The sequence below is a fragment of the Lampris incognitus genome, chromosome 5, assembly GCF_029633865.1.
Source record: "Lampris incognitus isolate fLamInc1 chromosome 5, fLamInc1.hap2, whole genome shotgun sequence".
NCBI lineage: Eukaryota > Metazoa > Chordata > Actinopteri > Lampriformes > Lampridae > Lampris > Lampris incognitus.
Genome location: NC_079215.1, coordinates 20,457,869 through 20,480,185, shown reverse-complemented (window position 1 = coordinate 20,480,185; position 22,317 = coordinate 20,457,869). Strand labels below are relative to the sequence as shown.

At 44.4% G+C, this 22,317-nt stretch overlaps 1 protein-coding gene across 3 annotated transcripts in view; it reads left to right on the top strand.

The window, feature by feature from the left end:
• Positions 1 to 22,317, top strand: part of stra6l (STRA6-like) — a 62,195-nt gene that overhangs the window by 9,353 nt on the left and 30,525 nt on the right. For all 3 annotated transcript variants that reach the window (XM_056280268.1, XM_056280270.1, XM_056280269.1), the window contains 10 exons: positions 7,089 to 7,219; positions 8,289 to 8,409; positions 8,641 to 8,686; positions 9,828 to 9,953; positions 11,264 to 11,337; positions 11,472 to 11,580; positions 15,485 to 15,638; positions 16,173 to 16,248; positions 20,527 to 20,608; positions 22,044 to 22,092. In XM_056280268.1, the coding sequence (XP_056136243.1) occupies positions 7,089 to 7,219; positions 8,289 to 8,409; positions 8,641 to 8,686; positions 9,828 to 9,953; positions 11,264 to 11,337; positions 11,472 to 11,580; positions 15,485 to 15,638; positions 16,173 to 16,248; positions 20,527 to 20,608; positions 22,044 to 22,092 (968 nt within the window). The remainder of the gene's footprint in view (positions 1 to 7,088; positions 7,220 to 8,288; positions 8,410 to 8,640; positions 8,687 to 9,827; positions 9,954 to 11,263; positions 11,338 to 11,471; positions 11,581 to 15,484; positions 15,639 to 16,172; positions 16,249 to 20,526; positions 20,609 to 22,043; positions 22,093 to 22,317) is intronic.

Genomic DNA, 22,317 nt, shown 5'->3' with positions numbered 1-22,317 from the left:
AAAGTTGCCATCAAAAGGCTTGGGATTGGAGATACTGGGCTCCCGGAAATCCGAAACATAAACGGTAGGATTGTCTAAGGCAACGGCTGCGGGCACTGCTGGAGGAGGGGCGGCCGGAACTGGTGGGACAGCTGGCTGGATGGTGATAGCCGCTGTGAGAGTTTGCAACTGCTTAAGAACCTCCTCTTGTTGGCTCGCGAGCGCCGCTTTGCTGGGCCGAAAGAGAATCCACCGAAGCCTGGAGGGGTTGCACCTGAGCCCGGAGGCCCTGCATGGCAACAGCGGCCTCTTGTAGTTGCTGGCCGTGGGAGGCTGTAAGCTGAATCTGCTTATAGAGAGCAGCCTGGACAGGATTGGCGTCTGGGTTGTCTGGGTTCATAGTGAAGGCGAGTTCGTACTGTTATGGTTTGTAGAACGAACCCAATAGCGACAACACAAGACAAAGTAAAGCACCAACCTGGCAGGACTCGTAGAGGAGAGCCGGCCGGGCCTGGACAGAAGGGGAAGGCGCTTCAGGCGGAAATTGAGAATAGCTTCTTAAAAATGGGAAAACGTAAACTGCCCCCTTAATCCGAAAAGGAAAAAACGTAAACTGCTCCTTTAAAGTCCGAAAGGGAAAAAACGTAAACTGCTCCTTTAAAGTCCGAAAGGGAAAAAAACGTAAACTGCTCCTTTAAAGTCCGAAAGGGAAAAAACACAAACTGCTCCTTTAAAGTCCGAAAGGGGAAAAAACACAAACTGCTCCTTTAAGGTAGAAGTCCAACCGAGTAATAAGATCCACAGTGAGAGAGGAGAAATTAGAATATCAAAAACTTGATCTCAACTAGAAAATCACGATGGGAAAATCCAATGGGGAAAACACAAAGAGAGTTCTTCTCCGAACAAGCTCTCAAGGAGAACTGACACAAGGGAATAGTCAAACAAGCAAAAACACGGAGAATACTACAATCTGTACTCCACCGGGAGACACAGAAATGTCACAAAACTCGAGACGAAGAATTTACTCACGGGACTGTTCAGGACGAACTCGCGACGAGTTCTGGAAAGCAAACAAACTTATACTAGAGTGGTTAACGAGTAGATAGGCTGCAGGTGTTTCAGACGCGCCCTTCCCCCGCTCTCATTGCTGGTTGCCAGGTTGGTCAACAGACCGAGCCCTAACACCTGTGTAAACAAGGAACTAAACAATGGTTCCTAACAATACTTCCTATTGTTACATCCTTTCTCTTTTCAGTTTCTTCTTTTTTTTAGAACCTTTAATACATTTGCACAACATTTGTGATTCACTTTTTTTTCTTTTTCATTCATGCCCCCCCCAAAGTCCATTAGTGCTACAGATCCATTCATCTATGTGAGGTCACAAAGTCTTTGTATCGATGCGGCTGCACAACAGAGCGGCTTGATCTGGTGGTAACAGGGTTGGCCCTGTCACCAGTGTCCTTGGTTTTGTTTCCTGCTAAGACACTGCGAGAAGGAACACTCTCTGAATGTCCGGGTTCAACACTCTCTGGCTGACTGGGGCTGCTGATCTCCATGTCCATAGTGTCAGTGAAGATTGCCCCTGGTGCATGCCTGAGGTGTCTGCGATTTCTCCTGATGACACCACCCGTGTGCAGCTGGACCTCATAGGATCTCCTATCGACCGGCCTCAGCACCGTGCCCACTCTCCAGCCAGTGTGGGGTGCGAGAGGCTGAACTCTCACACATTCACCTGGGGCAAGCGTGTCCAAGTCTTTAGCCGACCTGTCGTAGTATGCCCTCTGCCGTTGTTGGTTATTTTGTAAATCCTGTTTCACCTGCACAACTTTCGGCTGTAACAGGCTTGCCTTGGTTGGCAGTAGTGTTTTGGTACGGCGACTGAGCAGCCGCTGTGCTGGTGTGGTATCAGTACCCTGTGATGGTGTGTTGCGGTGGTCCAGAAGGGCGAGATAAGGATCCCGTCCAGCAGCCTTGGCTTTGAGCAAGAGTCTTTTTGCTGTCTTAACAGCTGACTCAGCTTTGCCGTTGCTTTGCGGGTAACCTGGTGATGAGGTTTTATGTTGAAATCCCCACAGTCGACTGAACTTCTGGAATTCTTGTGACAAATACTGTGGGCCATTGTCCGAGATTACAATATCTGGGATACCTTGGCGGGCAAAATGAGCTTTCAGCTTCCGTATCACTGTGGTTGACTTGGTATCTGCCAGGTAATCTATTTCCCAAAAATTTGAGAAAAAATCAACAATTATGAGGTAGTCTTTGTTTTCAAACATGAACAGATCCGTGCCCACCTTTGCCCACGGCCTGCTTGGCACATCATGTGACATTAGTGTTTCTTTTTGTTGTTTAATGTCCATTGATCTGCAGATGTCACACTTTGCTATATATGATTTTATTTGGTCGTTCATGCCCTGCCAATAGACACACTCCCTAGCCCTCCGTAGCCATCCTTCCACACCCAGATGTGAAGCGTGTAGGCGGCAAGTGATGTCTTTCCTCAATGCATCAGGGATGACAGCGCGCTCACTCCTGAACACTATTCCATCTTGGTGGCTTAACTCCTCTTGGAATGAGAAGTAGGGCTTGATTTCCCTTGGTGTTTTTGACTTATCGTCAGGCCATGCTTGCTGCATCATTTTGATGAGAAGCTGCAGTGTTTCATCCTCTTTTGTGGCAGATCGTATATCATGTAGCCTGTCTGCTGCGATGGGTAAGTGTTGTGCCATGTTGACAGTCTCTAGTTCTGCATCCGGTGCACTCTCAGGAAGATAAGCTCTGCTCAGAGTGTCTGCTAGCAGCATGTCTCTACCTGGCACATATACTACATCTAGATCATACTTTTGTATGCGCAGCATCATTCCCTGCAGCCTTTTGGGTGCACTTAGTAGAGGTTTCCCACTTGGTTTATGTACCACCACCATTGCACTGATCCAATCTGTACTGCATTCCACAGGTGTTATGATCCCTCTTTGCTGTTAGTAGAGGTTTTCTCACTATTGTTTCCAACGGCTTGTGATCACTTTGCACCGTCACTTTTCGGCCGTATGTGTACTGGTGAAATCTTTCCATGCTAAAAACCATTGCTAAGAACTCCTTTTCTATTTGTGCATACCCACGCTCTGTTTGAGTGAGTGCTCTGCTTGCAAATGCTATTGGCTTACCCATCTGCATGAGCGCTGCGCCTAAACCTGTGTCTGAAGCGTCACACTGCACTGTGAGTTCCTCATCTGGGTTGTAATATTTCAGTACTGGGACCTTTGCTATAGTCTCTTTCAATTTGAGGAAAGCCTCCTCATGCTGTGCTGTCCAGTTCCACTCCCTGTTTTTGTGTGTCAAATCTCTCAACACTATGCACTGGTCTGAGAGGTGGGGACAAAACTTGGCTAGATAATTTACCATACCTAGCAGCCTTTGCACTCCTTTCACATCAGTCGGTGCCGGCATCTTCTCAACGGCAAGCACTTTCTCTGGATCCGCCCTGAGTCCATCAGCCGTCAGGCGGTGTCCAATGTATGTGGTCTCCTTTTGTCTCAGCTTGAATTTGTCTTTGTTCAGCTTGATGTTCTTTTGTCTGCATCTTTCAAGAAACAGTCTTAGTTTTCCATCATGGTCACGCTCAGCTTCCTCCTGTGTTTCCCCTTGGCCTGTGATCAGTACATCGTCAGCTATAATGTACAAGCCCGGTACACCGTCCAGCGCTTGTGTGAGCTTTCTCTGAAAGATTTCTGGGGCCGGACTTATCCCCATTGGCATCCTCAGCCACCTGTAACGTCCGAATGGAGTGGCAAATGTTGTTAAATAGCTGGACTCCTCCTCCAGCTGCACATGCCAGAATCCACTCTTGACATCACACACTGTGAACACTTTTGCTTTTGACAAGTCCGGTAAAATGTCCTCAATGGTTGGCAGTGGGAAGTGACTGGGCTTTAGAGCTTTGTTCAAAGGCTTGGGATCGATACACACTCTTGGTTTCCCACTTGGTTTCTGTACCACCACCATTGCACTGATCCAATCTGTACTGCATTCCACAGGTGTTATGATCCCTCTTTGCTGTAGGTCCTGTAGCTCGTCCTTCAGTGGTTTCATCATGGCGACTGGGACCCGCCTCTTTGGCAGCTGTACTGGTTTCACTGTGCTGTCCACCTCTATTTTGTATTTTCCCTCGAGGCAGCCATCGCCAATGAACACATCAGCATACTCATCTTTAATTTGTCCCATTATCCACTGTCCTGTTGTTGTTTCTGTTGTGACAATACTGTCTATTGTCATGATGTTTTCATATTGCACTTTTATCAATTTCATGGCCTCACTGGCTCTCCTACCCAGCAGAGGCACTGTACCAGCTGCATTCACCACCTGGAACTCTAAGCGATATAGCTTGTTGTTTCTCGGGTTTCTTATTTTCACTTTACATTTTCCCAGTGGTTTTAATTTGGTTTTATTGTACATTACTAGTACACTCTTCGTGTGTTCTAATTTGGCATCTGGATTCAGCAGGTTAATTGGGATGATATTGCAACTGGCACCACAGTCTATTTGGAATTTGATCATGTCCTTGCCTAGAAGCATGCCAGCATAGAGAAGCTGAGTTTTCTTCATTTTCTCAGTTTCTTTTACACAGGTCATAATATCTTCATATTCATCACTCTCAGATTCAGTTGTTATTTTACTCACATATTTCTTTTTCCTTAGTTCCGGTTTTACTCTGCATTTTGCTGCAAAGTGGTTCTCTCTTCCACACTTTGTGCACTTCTTCCCAAACGCTGGGCACTTTTGTTTACTTTTCTCATGCGTTTTTCCACAATATCTGCACTCCACCGTGTTGCTCGTCTGTTTCCGATACTGTGCTCCTTGCACTGCATGTACCTCTTCCACCATCGATCCCGAGATGGTTTTCACATTGTCCTTTGAGAGCTCAGCGGCTCTGCACAGCTGCAAACATGTGTCCAGTGTCAAGTTTTTCTCTCGGAGCAGTCTTTCTCTTACGATTGTGTTGTTACCTCCACACACAATCCGATCCCGAATGAGCGAGTCTCTCACTGTCCCAAAGTTGCATGTTCTTGCCAACACTCTCAGTTCCATGACATAATGGTCTATATTTTCACTGGTGCCCTGTTTTTTTGTAAAAAAACGATAACGTTCCACAGTCTCGTTAACGCTGGGGTCGCAGTGATCATCAAACTTCTCGATAACGTCATCTAACGTCCATGCATCCTTCGGTGTGTCGCCCAGTAACGTGTCCATAAGTTCCCTGCCGCTCTCCCCGACAAGATAGCTGAACAGTTTCACCCTCTGTTTGTCATCGGCGTCAGCCATGGCTAAATCCACATACAGAGCAAACTCGTCCCTCCAGGCCTTCCATGTCCTCGAAAGGTTGCTTGAGTCCAGACATAACGTTTGCGGTGGTTTAAGCCCATCCATGTCACACGGCAGTCTCACGCTAGCAGCTAATGCTAACATATACTGAACGTTGCTTAGGAACACTAACCGCTCTCCCGCTCCTAGAAACTTTTCCGCACCAAACTTCAAACCGAGTCGTCCGCCGCTGCCACCATGTTAAAGTGTGTTGTTACCTTCTACTAATGAGACGTTACAACTCGTTTCAACCCCACGGGGCTATAAACTTTAATAATAACTTCGGCACGTAAGGTTATGCATCATGCTCGGTCCGTTATTCCAGGTGCAACAACCTAAACGACCCCTGTGTAAACAAGGAACTAAACAATGGTTCCTAACAATAGTTCCTATTGTTACACACACGAGTAAAACTACATGTGTTCTATTGCCTTGTCTGCATATTTTGCACGTATGTTTTTTGACACTCGACATACTCCTTTAACTTTAACTACAACCTTATTTATAAATGTCTAATGCTTATCGTTTTTATTATTTTGTCATATCTCTATATACCTTTTTGCTGCTGAGACAAATGCCATTCCACCATGGGAATCAATAAAGCTAATCTAAACTCTAAACGCATAAAATGAGTTTATATTAGCTTCATGATTTGATATAATCAAATCAAGTTTAACCTTATATGATAAAGTCTGATCTAGACTGGTCTAGTCTAGTCTACTGCTCTCTAATCTAACAACAACAACAACAACAACAACTTAGTTTTATGTAACTCATCCAAACATCAAACCAGACAACTTCCTGCAGTTCTATGAAGAGTCATACAGTAGAAGTAGCAAAAAGCAAAAAGAATATCGGTTATAATGTGTAGGGGTGTAAATTCGTGCTGCACGATTTGGTGAAAAAGTCATATTGCGATTATTGCGGACAATATTGCGATTTGCGACTGCAATATAATAAACAAATTTATACATCCATCCATCCATCCATTATGGAAACCGCTTATCCGGTCGTGGGAATGCTGGAGCCTATCACAGCAGTCATTGGGCGGCAGGCGGGGAGACACTCTGGACAGGCCGCCAGTCCATCACAGGGATACACATATACAAATAATACAAGTCTGTCGCGTTGCCGCGACACGTAGCAACTTTCATTTGTCATGTTTTACAGAGTACCTCTTTCTGCTCAATGTCACTGAGCTTGAATCCAAAATATCGCCTTAAAACAGGTCGCGTTTTTGTTTATGTTTTTTGTTTTAGGGTTTTTTTGCCACCAGTTCATCAGCATTAACCCTCTCGTTGTTATCGGTACCCATTTTTTCCTTCTTTCTGGTCTGCACACAGCACACCGGATAGTGATGTGACCGTAGACTGCACACGCGTCACTGCCTAAACAGAGACTGATTGGTCGTCTCTTATTATGGGCGTAGATATGCAGACTGCACACAGACACTCACACGCGCACATTTCATTATTTAATTAAATCGCAGCCTTTTGCGGTTATATAACTGCACAGGCTGACATCGCGATTGCGATGAGATTAATCGTGCAGCACACGTGTAAATCACCCACAGCATAACATATCTGTGCGATCTTTGTGAGCATTTAAAGGTCAGATTTGATTCCTTAAATTTGTTGCATTTTTGCTAGCTCACCTTTCCTTCATTGTTATGTTGTCATTGTTCACTCTGTTGCTTTTGGTTCAGTATCCCTGTCCAAGTAGCCCGAGTAAATGTGACTGTGGGTGTCCCCCAGGCCGCTGGACACCATCGGCAGCCTCAGTAACCGTTGGTCCTACGGGTTTGCATTTGGTGCGGTGTCCTCCAGTGTCCTGCTGCTTTTTTCTGAACGCTACATCCCCTTCGACGTCCCCCCATGGGCAAGAGGTACTCTCACTGGAATCAACAGACTGCCCTTAATGTTTTGATTGGGGTACAGAGAAATTATAGTCATTAAATTACATGGAAATTAAAATACTAATATTTTCTGAAAGCACTTATTACTTCAGTCATCGGGCATTTTGCACTCTCTTTCTGCTTAAAGATGGATACAGGTATAAAAGGTGAAATTAAGTTTTTCTGTTTTTAAAAAGCGCTCCCCCAGTTCATCTTCTCCTATCTTTTCATCTGTACAATGTCATCAGACACACTCATGTACATACAGCCAATCAGATCAAATCATGAAGCCCCGCCCACCATTACACCAAGCCTTGCTTGTACTTGTCACTCAAAGGTCAGCTCATGAATATGAATTAAGACTAGACCACGCCCTCATAGTTAATGAGAATATTGAGAACAGTTATTGGGGGAGAAAGTATAGGAATTATAATATTAGTAATTTATAAATAAATGAAAGATCTGTTGCTGAATGTTTTATTATGCTGTATTCAAGGCTGTTAGAGTCCAATCTGAGTACTGATTTTGGTTCGACTTTAAAAAGTACACCAGGCAGATGCATCAGAAACATATGCTGTTGTGTTACAAGTGTATGTAAATTATCTTATTATATTAGATTTCATGTGAAATGTGCAGATGATGCCTTGGTGGCTAATGAGTTCATCACTGTATGAGCACTCTAGGTTTTAACCTGGCTCTTATTTTGTCACGTGTATGTTGTCCCGGTATTTACATGAGGGCTGTTTTCCTCCCATGGTACAAAGACAAGCATATCAGTTGAATCAAATTGGTAAAGGTTTAATTGATGTTGTGTCAGTGCCTCCGCGATGGGTTTGGGACCTGGCCAGATTATCTTCCTGTCTTCTGCTCGAATTATGGCGGGATAAAATCCAGCCTCCTATGACCCTGGAGAGAGTTTATTGGGTAAAGAAAATCAATGAATGAAAAGCACATGTGAAAAAAGAGGGGCTATAAAATTCAAAAGCTACCCAATTAGGACAGGTAAAAAAAAAATGTTAGTGGGGCTGCATTTCTGAAAGGCCATTTTGTTTGCTTTCAGCCATAGTCTACCTGGTTGGAGCTTTGGAGATAGGCTTGGCTTACTTCCCTTTCTTTGCCTGCCTGTCCACACCTTTCAGAGGAGTCGGCGCTATGTTGGGAATACTCTACACTCTTTCCTGGTAAACATCTCCCTATCTAGCTCTGTCTGTCTGTCTGTCTATCTATCTATCTATCTATCTTTGTGTGTTATCGCAGAGATAATGGTATCTGCTGTTAAAATAACACCGCAGGCAGGTTTCCTTACTGCAGCTGTTAGAGTTAAAGAATTTGGATGGATGGATGGATGGATGGACCGACGATGAGTTGTAGTCATATGAACAACATTTTCTTTTCTTTTTGTTTGTTTGCAGGATCGTTGTTACTCTGTGGGACATGGTGACCTGTCCTGCTGGTAAGGTAGGTGAGTACTCAGCCCACACATAAAGGGAGCGTTTCAGATGTAGTCCAGGGACTTCTGGTAACGACTCCTAAAATACAGGGATTCTGCAGCGGAAAACACCCAAACTTATTTGGGTTATTTTGGGATGATGAAATTAGATAAACTCTTTCCTGCTTGTGGAGAAACTGAATTGTATAACAGTAAGTGAACTCCAAAATGTCCAATGATAAAGACTTAAGACAGTGTAAACAACAAGAAATCAGTATGACAACACAACTACTCTCCAGGCGATGCAGAGTGTAATGTAGATACTATTCAGACGTTATATCCTCCTTCTCAGTAATGAACACACAGGACAGTAGTGTCCAGCTCTGTCAGTTAAAACTGAAATCATCAATAAAAATAACACATCCTACCCACTAGAACAATTTTATTTCATAGATTGCAGATGGCTGTGTGTCTTTTACTGTCTGTTTCACTTTTAACAGTATATGATATTAGCTTCGCTATTCTTCCTCCAGTGTATCACCATTGAATTGGAAATTATGTGCACCAACTTCATCCTGGCAAACTTCTGCACATTTATCATAACTCGGTGGATACAATATCCCTTTTTCCCCGTGTTACATCCGGCTTGGTCAGGCGTCCCTACAGACATAATTGGCTGTGTCTGCGGGTGGGAAGCCGGATGTGGGTATGTGTCCTGGTTGCTGCACTAGCGCCTCCTCTGGTTGGTCAGGGCACCTGCTCAAGGGGGAGGGGGAACTGGAGGGAATAGCGTGATCCTCCCACACGCTACATCCCCCTGACGAAACTCCTCACTGCCAGGTGAAAAGAAGCGGCTGGTGACTCCAGATGGATCGGAGGAGGCATGTGGTAGTCTGCAGCCCTCCCCGGATCAGCAGAGGGGGTGGAGCAGAGATCGGGACGGCTTGGAAGAGTGGGGTAATTGCCAGGATACAACTGGGGAGAACCCCCCCCCCCCCAAAAAAAGTCCCTTTTTGCCCTCTGCATGGGAAATTATATATTCAGGGGTATTTGGATACGGTGGTAGTCAAAAGTAACGCTTCATAGATTGAATGCATGAATGAATAATTGGATGAACAGATGCAGCCATTAACAAATGAACAAGTGAAATCTGTCTGTCTGTGTTTTCAGGAGTTGGGACGTTACCAGAAGCTGATCGCTCAGTGGCCCTGCATCCTCTCCCTCATCTTCCTCTTAGGACGGTACACCTACATGCTGGTCAAGGCCATCCGCATATTTCTGCAGCTGGAGGTGGAGGTAAGGGTGTGTATGTGCCTTTCAAAGTTGGTCTTTTCTTACAGGTATCAACACATCTTGGGCCTGTTTGGGATAAAATAAAATCACTTAAGGTTAGACTTTTTTAATGGATTTTGTTTCCACAAATATTGACAAATGTTCATAAAATAGCAATGGGTTAAAAAACTGAACAAGATATACAAGTAGCTACATTATTCTCAACACTGCAAGATAACAATATACAATACAATAACACAATAATAAAATGCAATACAATATCTGTATTTGGCAGTGCATTTTGGTGGTGGCCCACCAACACCATCGAAGCAGTGTTGGTGAACCAGTAGGGGACAGTCTTCCCTCTGGTCCTAATACAAAATACAACAAATATCAAACCCCAAATGCCCCAGTGCAGTGACGAGGACACTGTGCAGTAGGAGATGCCGTCCTTCAGATGAGATGTTATTCCGAGGTCCTGACTCATTGTGGTCATTTAAGATCTCATGGCACTTATCGCAAAGAGTAGGGGGTCCCCCGGTGTCCTGGCAAAATCCCCAACCTGGTTCTCTCCATCTGGCCACCTAATCATTCCCCATGTAATTGGCTCAATGATTCCTTCCTCTCCACCTCAAGCTGTTGTGTGGTGAGCGTTCTGGTGTAAAATGACTGCCATGCATCACCCAGGTGGGTGCTGTACATTGGTGATGGTTGAAGTGAGTTACCCCCTTCAATGTGAAGCACTTTGGGTGTCTAAAAAAGCACTATATAGATTCAATTATTATTATTATTTCTATTAGTAAGGAACAACACTTATTGAATTACATTAATCTATTGAACCCTTGTCCATTGAACCAATGTTTGTTTGAACATTATGGCATATTTTTGTCCATTTTACTGTGCTCTTATTTTCATGTCTTGAGCATTTTGCATTACAATACACAATGCAATGTGTGTTATTATATGACTGTATTGTAAACCCTGCATGCACACATGGTTTCTCTTGAAGTTTAAAGTCAGTTAAACTCACTAACACAAATGATATAAAATCTCTGTGGTCCTAACCATAACAGGGACGGACCTTCCAGATAATCCCACTGACCGATACTATGCCGACAGTATACATGCATATATGTTTAGTCATACATATTGCATGCTTCTGTACGTTCTGTACTGTCCGTTTGAACCACATTTGAGGTTTTGTGCTGTGCAGTATTCTCATGCGACAATATTATTTCTCTTTTACATTTACATTTACCTACTCAAAGGCGCAGGAGGTTGTAATCTGAATTTTTTTTAAAAAAGATACCTGGCTATTCTATGTCAATTCTCAGGACCAACAGGAGCTGATGGAGCAGCACCAGATGCAGCATGTGAAGAGATTGCTGAGGAAAATGCCAGATCATAGGTCGACAAGTAACATGAATTTGGACAAATACAATCACAAACATGGACTAAAAGACAATTACGCATACGCACACGCACACACGCACATGCACACACACGCACACACACACTTACACCTGTCTTTATCTGCACTAGTGAGCCTGGGAGCTGGCTCCAGAGACGAGTATATAAGTGGGATCCATTCTTCAAGTTCCCCAACAGAATCATTGGCACTTCTGTCGTGTCACTCATAGGCCTTTATACGGTGAGGACCAAGCTAGGTCTCTTTATGTGTATTTGTATGATCTGGTATTTGTTGTACAGGGTAACAGTGCTAGTGTGGCCTTGTGAGTTTGCTACCATCTAAAGGTGACAAATTATCTATAGATGCTGGGCTTATATTGGGGCGAAAGTGATGCAGGCTAGGCCAAAATGAAAGATGCATGAATAGATATTAATGATGGGTCCATTTGATGTAGCTGTGGCAATGAGCAAGCGCTGACAGCAGTCCATAGTTGTGTCTCAAACTGCTCCCTAGTTCAGTCGGTAGTGAATCACAATACATTATATTGGATTTTGGGCACTGATTAGTTAAATGATTTAATGAACATTGAGACACCCTGATAACTCATTGACAATATAACGATTTCAAAGTGGCACACTGTAATGATATGACATCAAAATCAACCATACATGAGATGATCATAACAGCTAACTCTGATGTCAACCTGCTCACAAACATTTAGTGGCATTAGCTATAGCTAGGTACATTCCACACAATCTATTCTAAATAAAGCCTGGGTTTTGTGAGGGGGGGGCCTGGAAGTAGCCATGTATGTAAAACATACTTCAAAATACATAATAAACTGCACAACTACTACTACTTCTACTACTACTACTAATACTACTACTAATACTTTCGGCTAGTTCAGTTACGGGTCGCCACAGCAGATCATCTGTTTCCATTTCCTCCTGTTCTCTGCAGCTTCCTTTGTCACACCAGCCACCTCCATGTCTTCCCTCACCACATCCATAAACCTCCTCTTTGGCCTTCCTCTTTTCCTCTGCCCTGGCAGCTCCATTATTCAGCATCCTTCTCCCAATATACCCAACATCTCTCCTCCGCACACTCATTCTTAATCCTGTCCTTCTTCGTCACTCCCAATGAAGATCTTAGCATCTTCAACTGTACCACCTCCAGCTCCACCTCCTGTTTTTTCCTCAGTGCCACCGTCTCCAGACCATACAATATAGCTGGTCTTAATACCAGCTTTTAATCTTACCTTTAACTCTTGCTGGTACCCTTCTGTCGCAAATCACTCCTGACACTCTTCTCCACCCAATCCAACCTGCCTGCACTCTCTTCTTTACTTCTCCTCCGCACTCCCCATTACTTTGAACAATTGACCCCAAGTATTTAAACTCATCCACCTTTGTCACCACTACTCCTTGCATCCTCACTATTCCACTGTCCTCCCTCTCATTCATGCATATGTATTCTGTCTTGCTCCTACTGACTTTCATTCCTCTTCTCTCTAGTGCATACCTCCACCTATCCAGGCTCTCCTCAATCTGCACCCTGCTCTCACTACAGATCACAATGTCATCCGTGAACATCATAGTTCACTGACACTCCTGCCTGATCTCGTCCATCAGCCTGTCCATCACCACTGCAAACAAGAAAGGGCTCAGAGCCGATCCCACCTCCACCTTGAACCCATCTGTCATTCCAACCACACACCTCACCACTGTCACACTGCCCTCATACAAATCCTACACCACTCCTACATACTTCTCTGCCACTCCCAACTTCCTCATACAATACCACACCTCCTCTCTCGGCACCCTGTCGTATGCTTTCTCTAAATCCACAAAGACACAATGTAACTTCTTCTGACCTTCTCTATACTTCTCGATCAACATTCTCAAAGCAAAAATCACATCTGTAGTACTGTTTTGCGGAATGAAACCATACTGCTGCTCATTAATCGTCGCCTCTCCTCTTCTACATGCTGTGGCTGATGAACTTTATACCTCTGTAGTTGCTACAGTTCTGCACATTGCCCTTTTTCTTGAAAATTGGTACCAGTATGATTCTTCTCCACTCCTCCAGCATCCTCTAACTTTCCAAAGATTGTGTTAAACAATCTAGTTAAAAACTCCACTGCCACCTCCATACCTCGACAGGTATGTCATCTGGGCCAACCGCCTTTCCACTCTTAATCTTCTTCATCGCTGCCCTCACTTCCTCCTTGCTAATCCGCCACGCATTCTGATTCACTATCCCTACACCATCCAACCTTCTCTCTCTCTCATTTTCTTCCTTCGTCAGCCCTTCAAAGTACTCCTTCCACCTTCCGATAGGTACTCCCTGATAGAAGATTTTGAACCCACTTCAGATGCTCCTGGCTTTAGTCCTCTTCCACCTGGTCTCTTGCACACACAGTATATCTACCTTCCTTCTCTCCATCATACCTTCCAGCTCTCTCCCTTTACCAGTCATAGTGCCAACATTCAAAGTTACGACTCTCACTTCCATGCTTACCCTTTGTCATGGCAATTATTTAATTCCATTCTGACATTAAATGAGGAACGAGACAAAAATCTCTTGCAATATTGTCACACGATTTTAATATATGTTCAATGAACAGACGCACAAGCTCAGACGCTTGTGCATGCCCCGATCTCAGAGCACACCATCTTTATACCATACAGTAGAACAATGCCCATTGCTTTGATCACAATGATAAGTACCCAGAGTCTCTTTGTCATGAGCAGGAAGTGGTTTCTATCACAATGGTGCATACTTAAGAGTCTCTCCTTCATCTTATCTTGGAGGAGACAACTTATCTTGATGAACTGTCCTCCTGCTGGGTAACAGAACTTGTATATTGTTCCAAGAGGTCATCTCCCTTTGTCCTCACCTTCTGCCAGGACCCTCCAGGACCACTTCCCGTGACACTCAAATGGCTTTCACACCTCCCTCTGTTATCAGGCCTTTACCATTTGGCATAAGAAGAGGCATCTTTAACCCCCCCCTTGTCCTACTACATATGAGCCCCCAGACATCTGTTCAAACAATGTAAACATAGTATAGCTGATCTGTGGTCAAAGATTAAAAGTAAGCAACATACATATATGAATTGCCCTCACACCCTTCCTCCTCTCCTGCTGTCTCTCGATATGCCTTCCCCCTCTCCTTCTCCTTCACCCAACAAGAGCATAGTTCCCACCAGCACCCTGCTGGCCAACAGTACCGGTGGCGGTCATTAGTAACCCAGGCCTCGACCGATCCTGTACGGAAATCTGATTTATGATCTGCATATTTGATTTTGCAGAGGTTTTACACCGGATGCCCTTCCTGATACAACCTTCCCCATTTATCTGGGCTTGGGACCAGCACTAAGGATGCACTGGATTGTGCAACCTCAGTGGCTGGGTTCATAATAAACTGTACAACCTGGTACAATTGTAAGTAAGGTTGGATCACTTGTTTTGCATCTCCCCTCAGCTCGGGAAAAGTAGCCCAAAGATGTTCACTGGTTTTTGTGTTGCATTCTGGGCATTTTACTGGGAGCTGAACTTCCATCACACTTGAGCAATCATGACTTTGAGACATCCAAGAAAAGTCACATTCAGTTGTATGCCATGGAAGTCTGTGTGTATGCAGGTTTTCTTTCCCAACACTACACCAGCTATTTTCACTGATTAACATGACAACAACCACACAGGCGGACTAATCAGTGAAAACAGCTGGTGTAGTGTTGGGTTGGAAAAAGCAACCTGCATACACACAGACCTCCATGGCACCAAACTGAATACCACTGCAAAATGTCTGACTCCCTTAGCAGTTCACTACCTACTGAATGAGTGGTTTTGTCAGTACTTGGTCATTGCCAGACCTACGTCAAACACCCATCAGTAATGTTATTAGCTGCAGCTGTGTCTTACCTGATACACTTGGTCCCAAGATCAGCCCAGGAGTTAGAGATGGTTAGTCACCTTTTGATGGTGACAAATCCATAAAAGCATAATGGGATTTATTTCCTCTTTCATCTATGCTGAACATTTCTAAAGAATGCACACAATCACACAGACACATGCACATACAGTCTTTTTATCTATCTATCTATCTATCTATCTATCTTTTTTATTAATTTATTTACCAGATGACCCTGGCAGATTACAGTCTTAGTGGCCTGGCCTTTGATCAATTGGACATGTGGAAAAACACACTGGAACAGCTGGCTGCTTCCTGTAACCAGAGCCAAATCCTGGCAGCCATGATACCACAACTGGAAGAGTTCATCTATGTGGCAAGAGGTGAGTCAGTGTGCCAAGTTAGTCGGTGTATGCTTTAGGGCAGTTGTTCTCAGTCAGGTCATCAGGTGTACCCCCTGTGCCTCCAGTTATTCCAGCTTCCAACACTACCTGGCAGAATAGAAAACAAGCAGTAGCTACTGGTAGTCCCCGAGGACCTGATTGAGAACCACTGGCTGAAGGAGTTAGTCTTTGAGTCATGAGTCCCACTGTCGATTACAGGTGTCATTTGGGTCTGTGTGGTTAACAGGATGAAGGTTTTTTTTGTGTGAATGCGGTATGTAATGATTTAGATTCTTTCTATATGTGTGCTTTTTGATTTTGCACACTGTATGCAAACAGCTATTTTTTCACAAACTTCAGACATTCCCTTGTCTCCCATCTTGCTACTAATGCCACACGTCCTACTTTTATAACATGTTATGTGTTATTTGTTTCATGTATGCAGCTTGAGTCAGTCTTTGTATCTTGGCGAATGAGAACACATTGTTTCTGACTGTACAGTAAAGTTGAATGAGTAGTTATGTTTGTGTCCAGAGTCTTGGTTCGCCACCACCATCTTTGCCAGTCTCACCTCCGTTGTCTACACCCTCCATATCTTGGCCTGTTACAGGTAGGGAAAATGAAATAGGAACATGTCATATAAACACCCCAGAGTCATTTATGGACTCCACTCCCCCCTGATGATATAGTGTGTGTGGGAAGGCAGGGCAAGTTTTTAATGATCAACCTTGACATAGCAACAGTAAATGCGAGACAGCGGGGATGTGTTATCATGTACAGATAACTAGTTGACCATAAATTCAATATTATTATTTTTTGTCTTTCAGTGGTGTGGCATTGGGAGGACATTTCATTATTGTCATGCATACTGCATTGTATACATAATGTGACTAAAAATGCCACATCCAGCTGTATAAGAAAATTGGAATAATATTCACATTTTCTATAAAAAAAATTCAGCAAACCAGAAAGTTCTAAAAATCATATATTGCACACTAGTACCCCAATGTCATCAACAGCAGACATAAGTTTCAATGGCGTTTCAGAGACACACAGAAGACTGCTCAGTATTATGGCAGCTAATGGAGCGTTATTCCTTTAAAGAGAAATAATGTTGAAAATTGTGATTACTTCCCTTAAAAAAGTATAAAGGGGTTGCATAATTTCACCAGATCTATGCAGCTACTAACATGTAAAACTCCATTTACAAAGAATTGCATTGTTGTCAGGTGCTGTGCTGGAATGTGTCTCCTTCTTTTGCTATATCTGAAATTATTGATAGATACATAAAATTGTGCATACCACATTGCTGGTTTTTTTCCCTTTTTTATACTTTTTGTTTCCCTTTTTCTCCCTTTTTCTGTTGCCTGTAGTATTAGTATTAGTATTTTATTATATATATATTATATTATCCATCCATCCATCCATCCATTATCCAAACCACTTATCCTGCTCTCGGGGTCACAGGGACGCTGGAGCCTATCCCAGCAGTCATTGGGTGGCAGGTGGGGATATATATATATATATATATAGTATATATATATACTAGAAGAACCCCGCTACAATGTAGCGGTTTGGTTATCCACCCATCTAAATCTCCCTCCTCTTCATCCTGCCAGCTAACCACCCCCCCCCACTCCAACTCCCTCCCCCCCAAATGCTCAAAATCATCTGAAATGCATAATTATGCATAATTATTATAGTTATTTTAATTTTCTGCTATTTTTCTGGTCCTCTCTGGAACAATACCTACCACCTCCAAAAAAATTAGGATCATAAGTGCATTTTTGCAAAAGTGCATATTTTGCATAATGCCAAAACTGTTAGGGTTTGTGGAAGACCCCAAGCGCACGACACCAGACAGAGATGGGGTTAGTCGAAAACTGGCGTATGATCCGTCCAGATGGTGAACGGCTGTTCCGCCCCCTCCAGCCAATGGCGCCACTCCTCCAGAGCAGCCACCACTGCCAGCAGCTCCCGGTTCCCGACATCGTAGTTCTCCTCGGCGGGGAGGAACCGGCGAGAGAAGAAGGCGCATGGGTGGACCTTCTGGTCAGACGCTGACCGTTGGGAGAGGACAGCCCCCAACCCGTTACCCTGGCCTGGTCAGCCCAGGCCAGGGTAACGCTAACTAGATGGTTCTGTGAGGCAGGACGGCGGGAACAGGAAAGTCGGCTCACGAGGATCTCCCGGGGCCCCAGTGAGCCTAGTCTTTTGGCCGAGTGGGGCAGCCGCTGATCAGATGTCCCTTCTGGCCACAGTAGAGGCATTGACCCGCCTTGAACCGGGCCTCCCGTTCGGCCGGACTAAGGTGCGTGCGCCCCAGCTGCATAGGTTCCTCCCCCGTCGTGGTCTGGGGCGCGGGGGGAGAAACGACCACAGGGAAAGTGGGGCGAACAGGAGTAGGGATCCTGTTAGGAGTGCTGGATGACTGGGGAATGGACGGGGATCCACGCAGGGCTCGCTCGCGCCTCCTCTCCCGGAGGCGTCCGTTGATGCGGATGGCGAGCTTGATCAGGTCCTCGAGGGAGGTGGGCTCCTCCCGGGTGGCTAGCTGGTCCTTGACAGCCTCGCTGAGACCTCTCCGGAAGGTGACCCGAAGTGACCGGTCGTTCCAGCCGCTCTCAGCTGCGGCCAGCCTGAACTCCACCGAGTAGTCTGTGACACTGCCACTGCCCTGCTGGATACTGCTCAGCCGAGCACCAGGGTCCTGGCCACCGACTGGATGGTGGAAAACCTTCCGTAGTTCCGCCTCAAAGGCCTCGTAGGTGAGGCAGAAACTGGCCTTCACGGACCAGGAAGCAGTGGCCCACTGAGCTGCTCGGCCTGTGAGCAGGTTGGTCACATAAGCGACCCGGGAATTATCAGACGTGAACATGCTGGGTTGGTGCAGGAAGACCAGCTCACACTGCATGATGAACGTGGCACAGGTCTCAAAGTCGCCATCAAACGGTTGTGGGCTGGAGAGGCAGGGCTCCCGGGGAACTGGGTTGAGCCCCACAGGGTTAACTGGGGCAGCGGGCCCAGGGGGCGGGTTACCCATGACTCCAGGGGCAGGCTGGCCCGGCGGCTGGATGGTGAGAGCCGCCGTGATGGTTTGCAACTGCCGCAGGATCTCTGCTTGTTGGCTCGCCAACGCCGCCTGCTGCCTCGTTATGTTACCCACACAGGCCTGGAGGGGCGGGACCCGAGTCTGAAGATCTCTCACCGCGGCGGAGGCCGCCTCTAGCTGCTGGGTGTGGGAGTTAGTCAGTTGGATCTGTTCGAGGAGAGCCGCTCGAAGCGGGCTGGCCGGTACGCTCTCTGTGTCGGCTGGGGTCGTCATGGTCAGTTCGTACTGTTAGGGTTTGTGGAAGACCCCAAGCGCACGACACCAGACAGAGATGGGGTTAGCCGAAAACTGGCGTACTTTATTCCTTACGCGTACAACTAGTCAAACATAGGAAGGCAATGAGCGACAAGGAAAAAAACGGAAAGTCCAAGGGGAAAAAGGCTCGCGGGTAATCCAAACGGGAACACGGCAGGATACTTCCACGGGGAAACTTTGCAAGGGAAAAACATGAACCAAGGGCTGGGATGAGTTCGTAGAGAAAAGGACCGTGAGAGGAGAGTGGCCGCTACTGCGGGCGCGGGGAGGTTACAACACGAACTGACAACGGGCACGTGGGAGGCCACCAAACTTAAGCCCAGCCCTGATGACTAAGCCCGGCCCTGACGAGCCGATTGGCTGCCGGCGCGGGGTGGGCGGGCCACGGTGCGGGGTGAGCGAGCCATAACAAAAACATTTCTAAGTCCCATAAAAAAATTTTTATATAGGTAAAAAAAATCAAAGATGCTCATAATCATCTGAAATGCCGAGAAACGTGGTTTTTAGCCATTTTTTAAAAAAAACGCATATTTTGCATAATTATACATAATTTTAATTTTTTGAGATTTTTCCCGTACTCTCTGGAACAATACCTACCACCTCCAAAAAGAATTAGGATCATAAGTGCTTTAGTTTTCGGTCCCGTTATCTACACTAACACACACACACACACACACACACTTACACCACACACACACACATTCCGAAAATATATGAGTGATATATACACACACTATATATATATTAGTATTAGTATGTAGTAGTATTATTTCCTGTAGTATGCTGCCTGGAGAATGCCACTTTTCAGGTCCATTGAGGGTTTTTAGGCAATTTTCCTTCATATTCTCTTTCTCATTATATAGGAATCTTTTTTTTATCACGTGTCAATAAAGAAACAACAAAAAAATTGATCATTCTAGTAATGGTGTGTTTGGATGGAGAAATAAGGCAGTTGTCCACGAAGTCATTAAATCAGACTATATTATCTGTCAGTTGCGCTAGAATATTTTTTTTCAAGACTAGTCATAAAAAAGTGAACCTTGCAAGATTTTGTTTTATATCAAGCAATAAGAGCTTTGAAATGATATATTGTTCAGCCCTAGCCCATGCCCATCACAACCCTGAGCAGTGGCACAAACCAGGCTGTACTGACATCAAAAATAAAATACTGTAAATAGATAAATGTCAAATTTTACACACTGTAAAAAAAAAAGAAATCTCTTTGGGATGTGGTGCAGATCAGTTTACTGCCTCCACCTTGATTTTGATACGGCTAAAGCCGGAAAAAGCAATTTTAGATAAAGGAATAGTCTGGTTGGGTGAATGATATGTAGTGTAAGTTTTCTGGATGGCACTAGCTTGAAAATGCAACATGGCTGTTACAATACAAGTTTGTCGAGAGTCATAGTCAAGATTTGTGGCAGCCTGGGTCAGGTCAGGTCACAGGTACCATCAGTAATGACGGAGGCATCACTCTGAAAACGGGACTATGTTAGGACTTTCCATCTGTTGTTGCTTTAGGAAACACCTGAAGAGACTGTGGAAAGGAGAGAAGGGCTTTCTTCCTGAGAAGTTCCACAACCCTAGTTCTGCCGTTAGTGTGGTGCGTTTTGCATGTGCACGCGCACACACACACACACACACACACACACACACACACACACACACACACACACACACACACACACACACACACACACATGAGACAGTACAAGCCTGTTTCATGCTGTAAGCAATCATCAGCTGTCAATAAAGTTACACGGGAAAGAACATACCATTAACTGCCTCGTCATGCACATCACGTGCACAACATCCAATGGGGAAGGGAGAGGTGCCTACGTTCAAAAATTAAAAAAACACATGATCAGTAACGGTCCATTAAGGCAGGAGAGGGTTGGTATTTGTCTATAGGCATCATTTATTTATAATTACAAAATAGGTGCTTATATCTATATGTCTGCAACTGCTGGCTAATTCATTCCTGTTATTCAATGTGGACATTTCAGGTTTGCAAATGATAAAATATTTTTCAGTTAGACATACTAGATTGCACATTTTACTACTGGTTGAATATGCCCTGTTCTTGAGAGGATTTTCCAGGTGGTTGAATAATTAATGTTTCTGTCCGCCAATGACCAAATATAATGGCTTAAAGATGTTACATTCTTTAAACTTATATTTATTGGATTTTGCATTTTAGAAATCACAGAGTCAATCATGAAATAAATCCAGTATAATTCCCATTCCTCCCCTGCTCCCTAACATGTCTCCCACCCCCCACCCACCCCCTCCAATATCCTCTGAAATGACATCAAGTACAAATAAATATGTGACAGATATACAATCACCCCATTCACATAAACACAGACAAGGGGGTAACGGTTGTTTCTCAAAAAAAAAATTAAAATGAACAAAGCATATTCAACCAGTAGTAAAATGTGCAATTTATGTCTAACTGAAAAATATTTCATCGATTGGAAACCAGAAATGTTTACATTGAATAACAGGAATGAATTGTCCAGCAGTTGCAGACACAGATATAAGCACCTATTTTGCAATTATAAATAAATCATGCCAATAGACAAATACCAACCCCACCCCACCACCACCAACCTCCCCACCCCCCTTAATTGACCGTTAGCGATCATGTGTTTTTGAATTTTTTGAATGAAGGCACCCCTCCCTTCCCCATTGGACGTTGTGCATGTGATGTGCATGACGAGGCAGTTAATTGTATGTTCTTTCCCATGTGACTTTATTGACAGCTGATGATTGCTTATGGCATGAAACAGGCTTGTACTGTCTCATAGAGAATTTACTTGAATCACTGGATTATTTTGCTCCTTATTTGTTGAGCACTTTCCCTACAGTTTAGTGTTTCTTTTAACAAAGTTTTATATATATATATATATATATATATACACACACACACAAACACACACACACACACAAGCACAACCAATGCACATATTAACTGTGAGGCTGTAAACAAGGGTTATGATGATGATGATGATGATGATTGTTATTGATTTTTGCAGGCTGCCATTGCAAGATACTCTGGATGGCAAATAGCCTTTACACTATGGGGTAAGAAATATTTCCTTAAAAAGTAAACAATTAACATTACTGCTTGCAAAACAAAGCACACAGCACATGGACAGATACATACATGCATAAATTTACTAGGTGGTGGAAAAAACTGGTCATAATGGCCCTGCTGGTGGTGGGTTCACTATTAACTAAAGTAGCAAGAAGTCTATGACTGTGGTTCTGTCATCCTTGCCCTGTGGGTATCGGTCGAATCTCATAAGG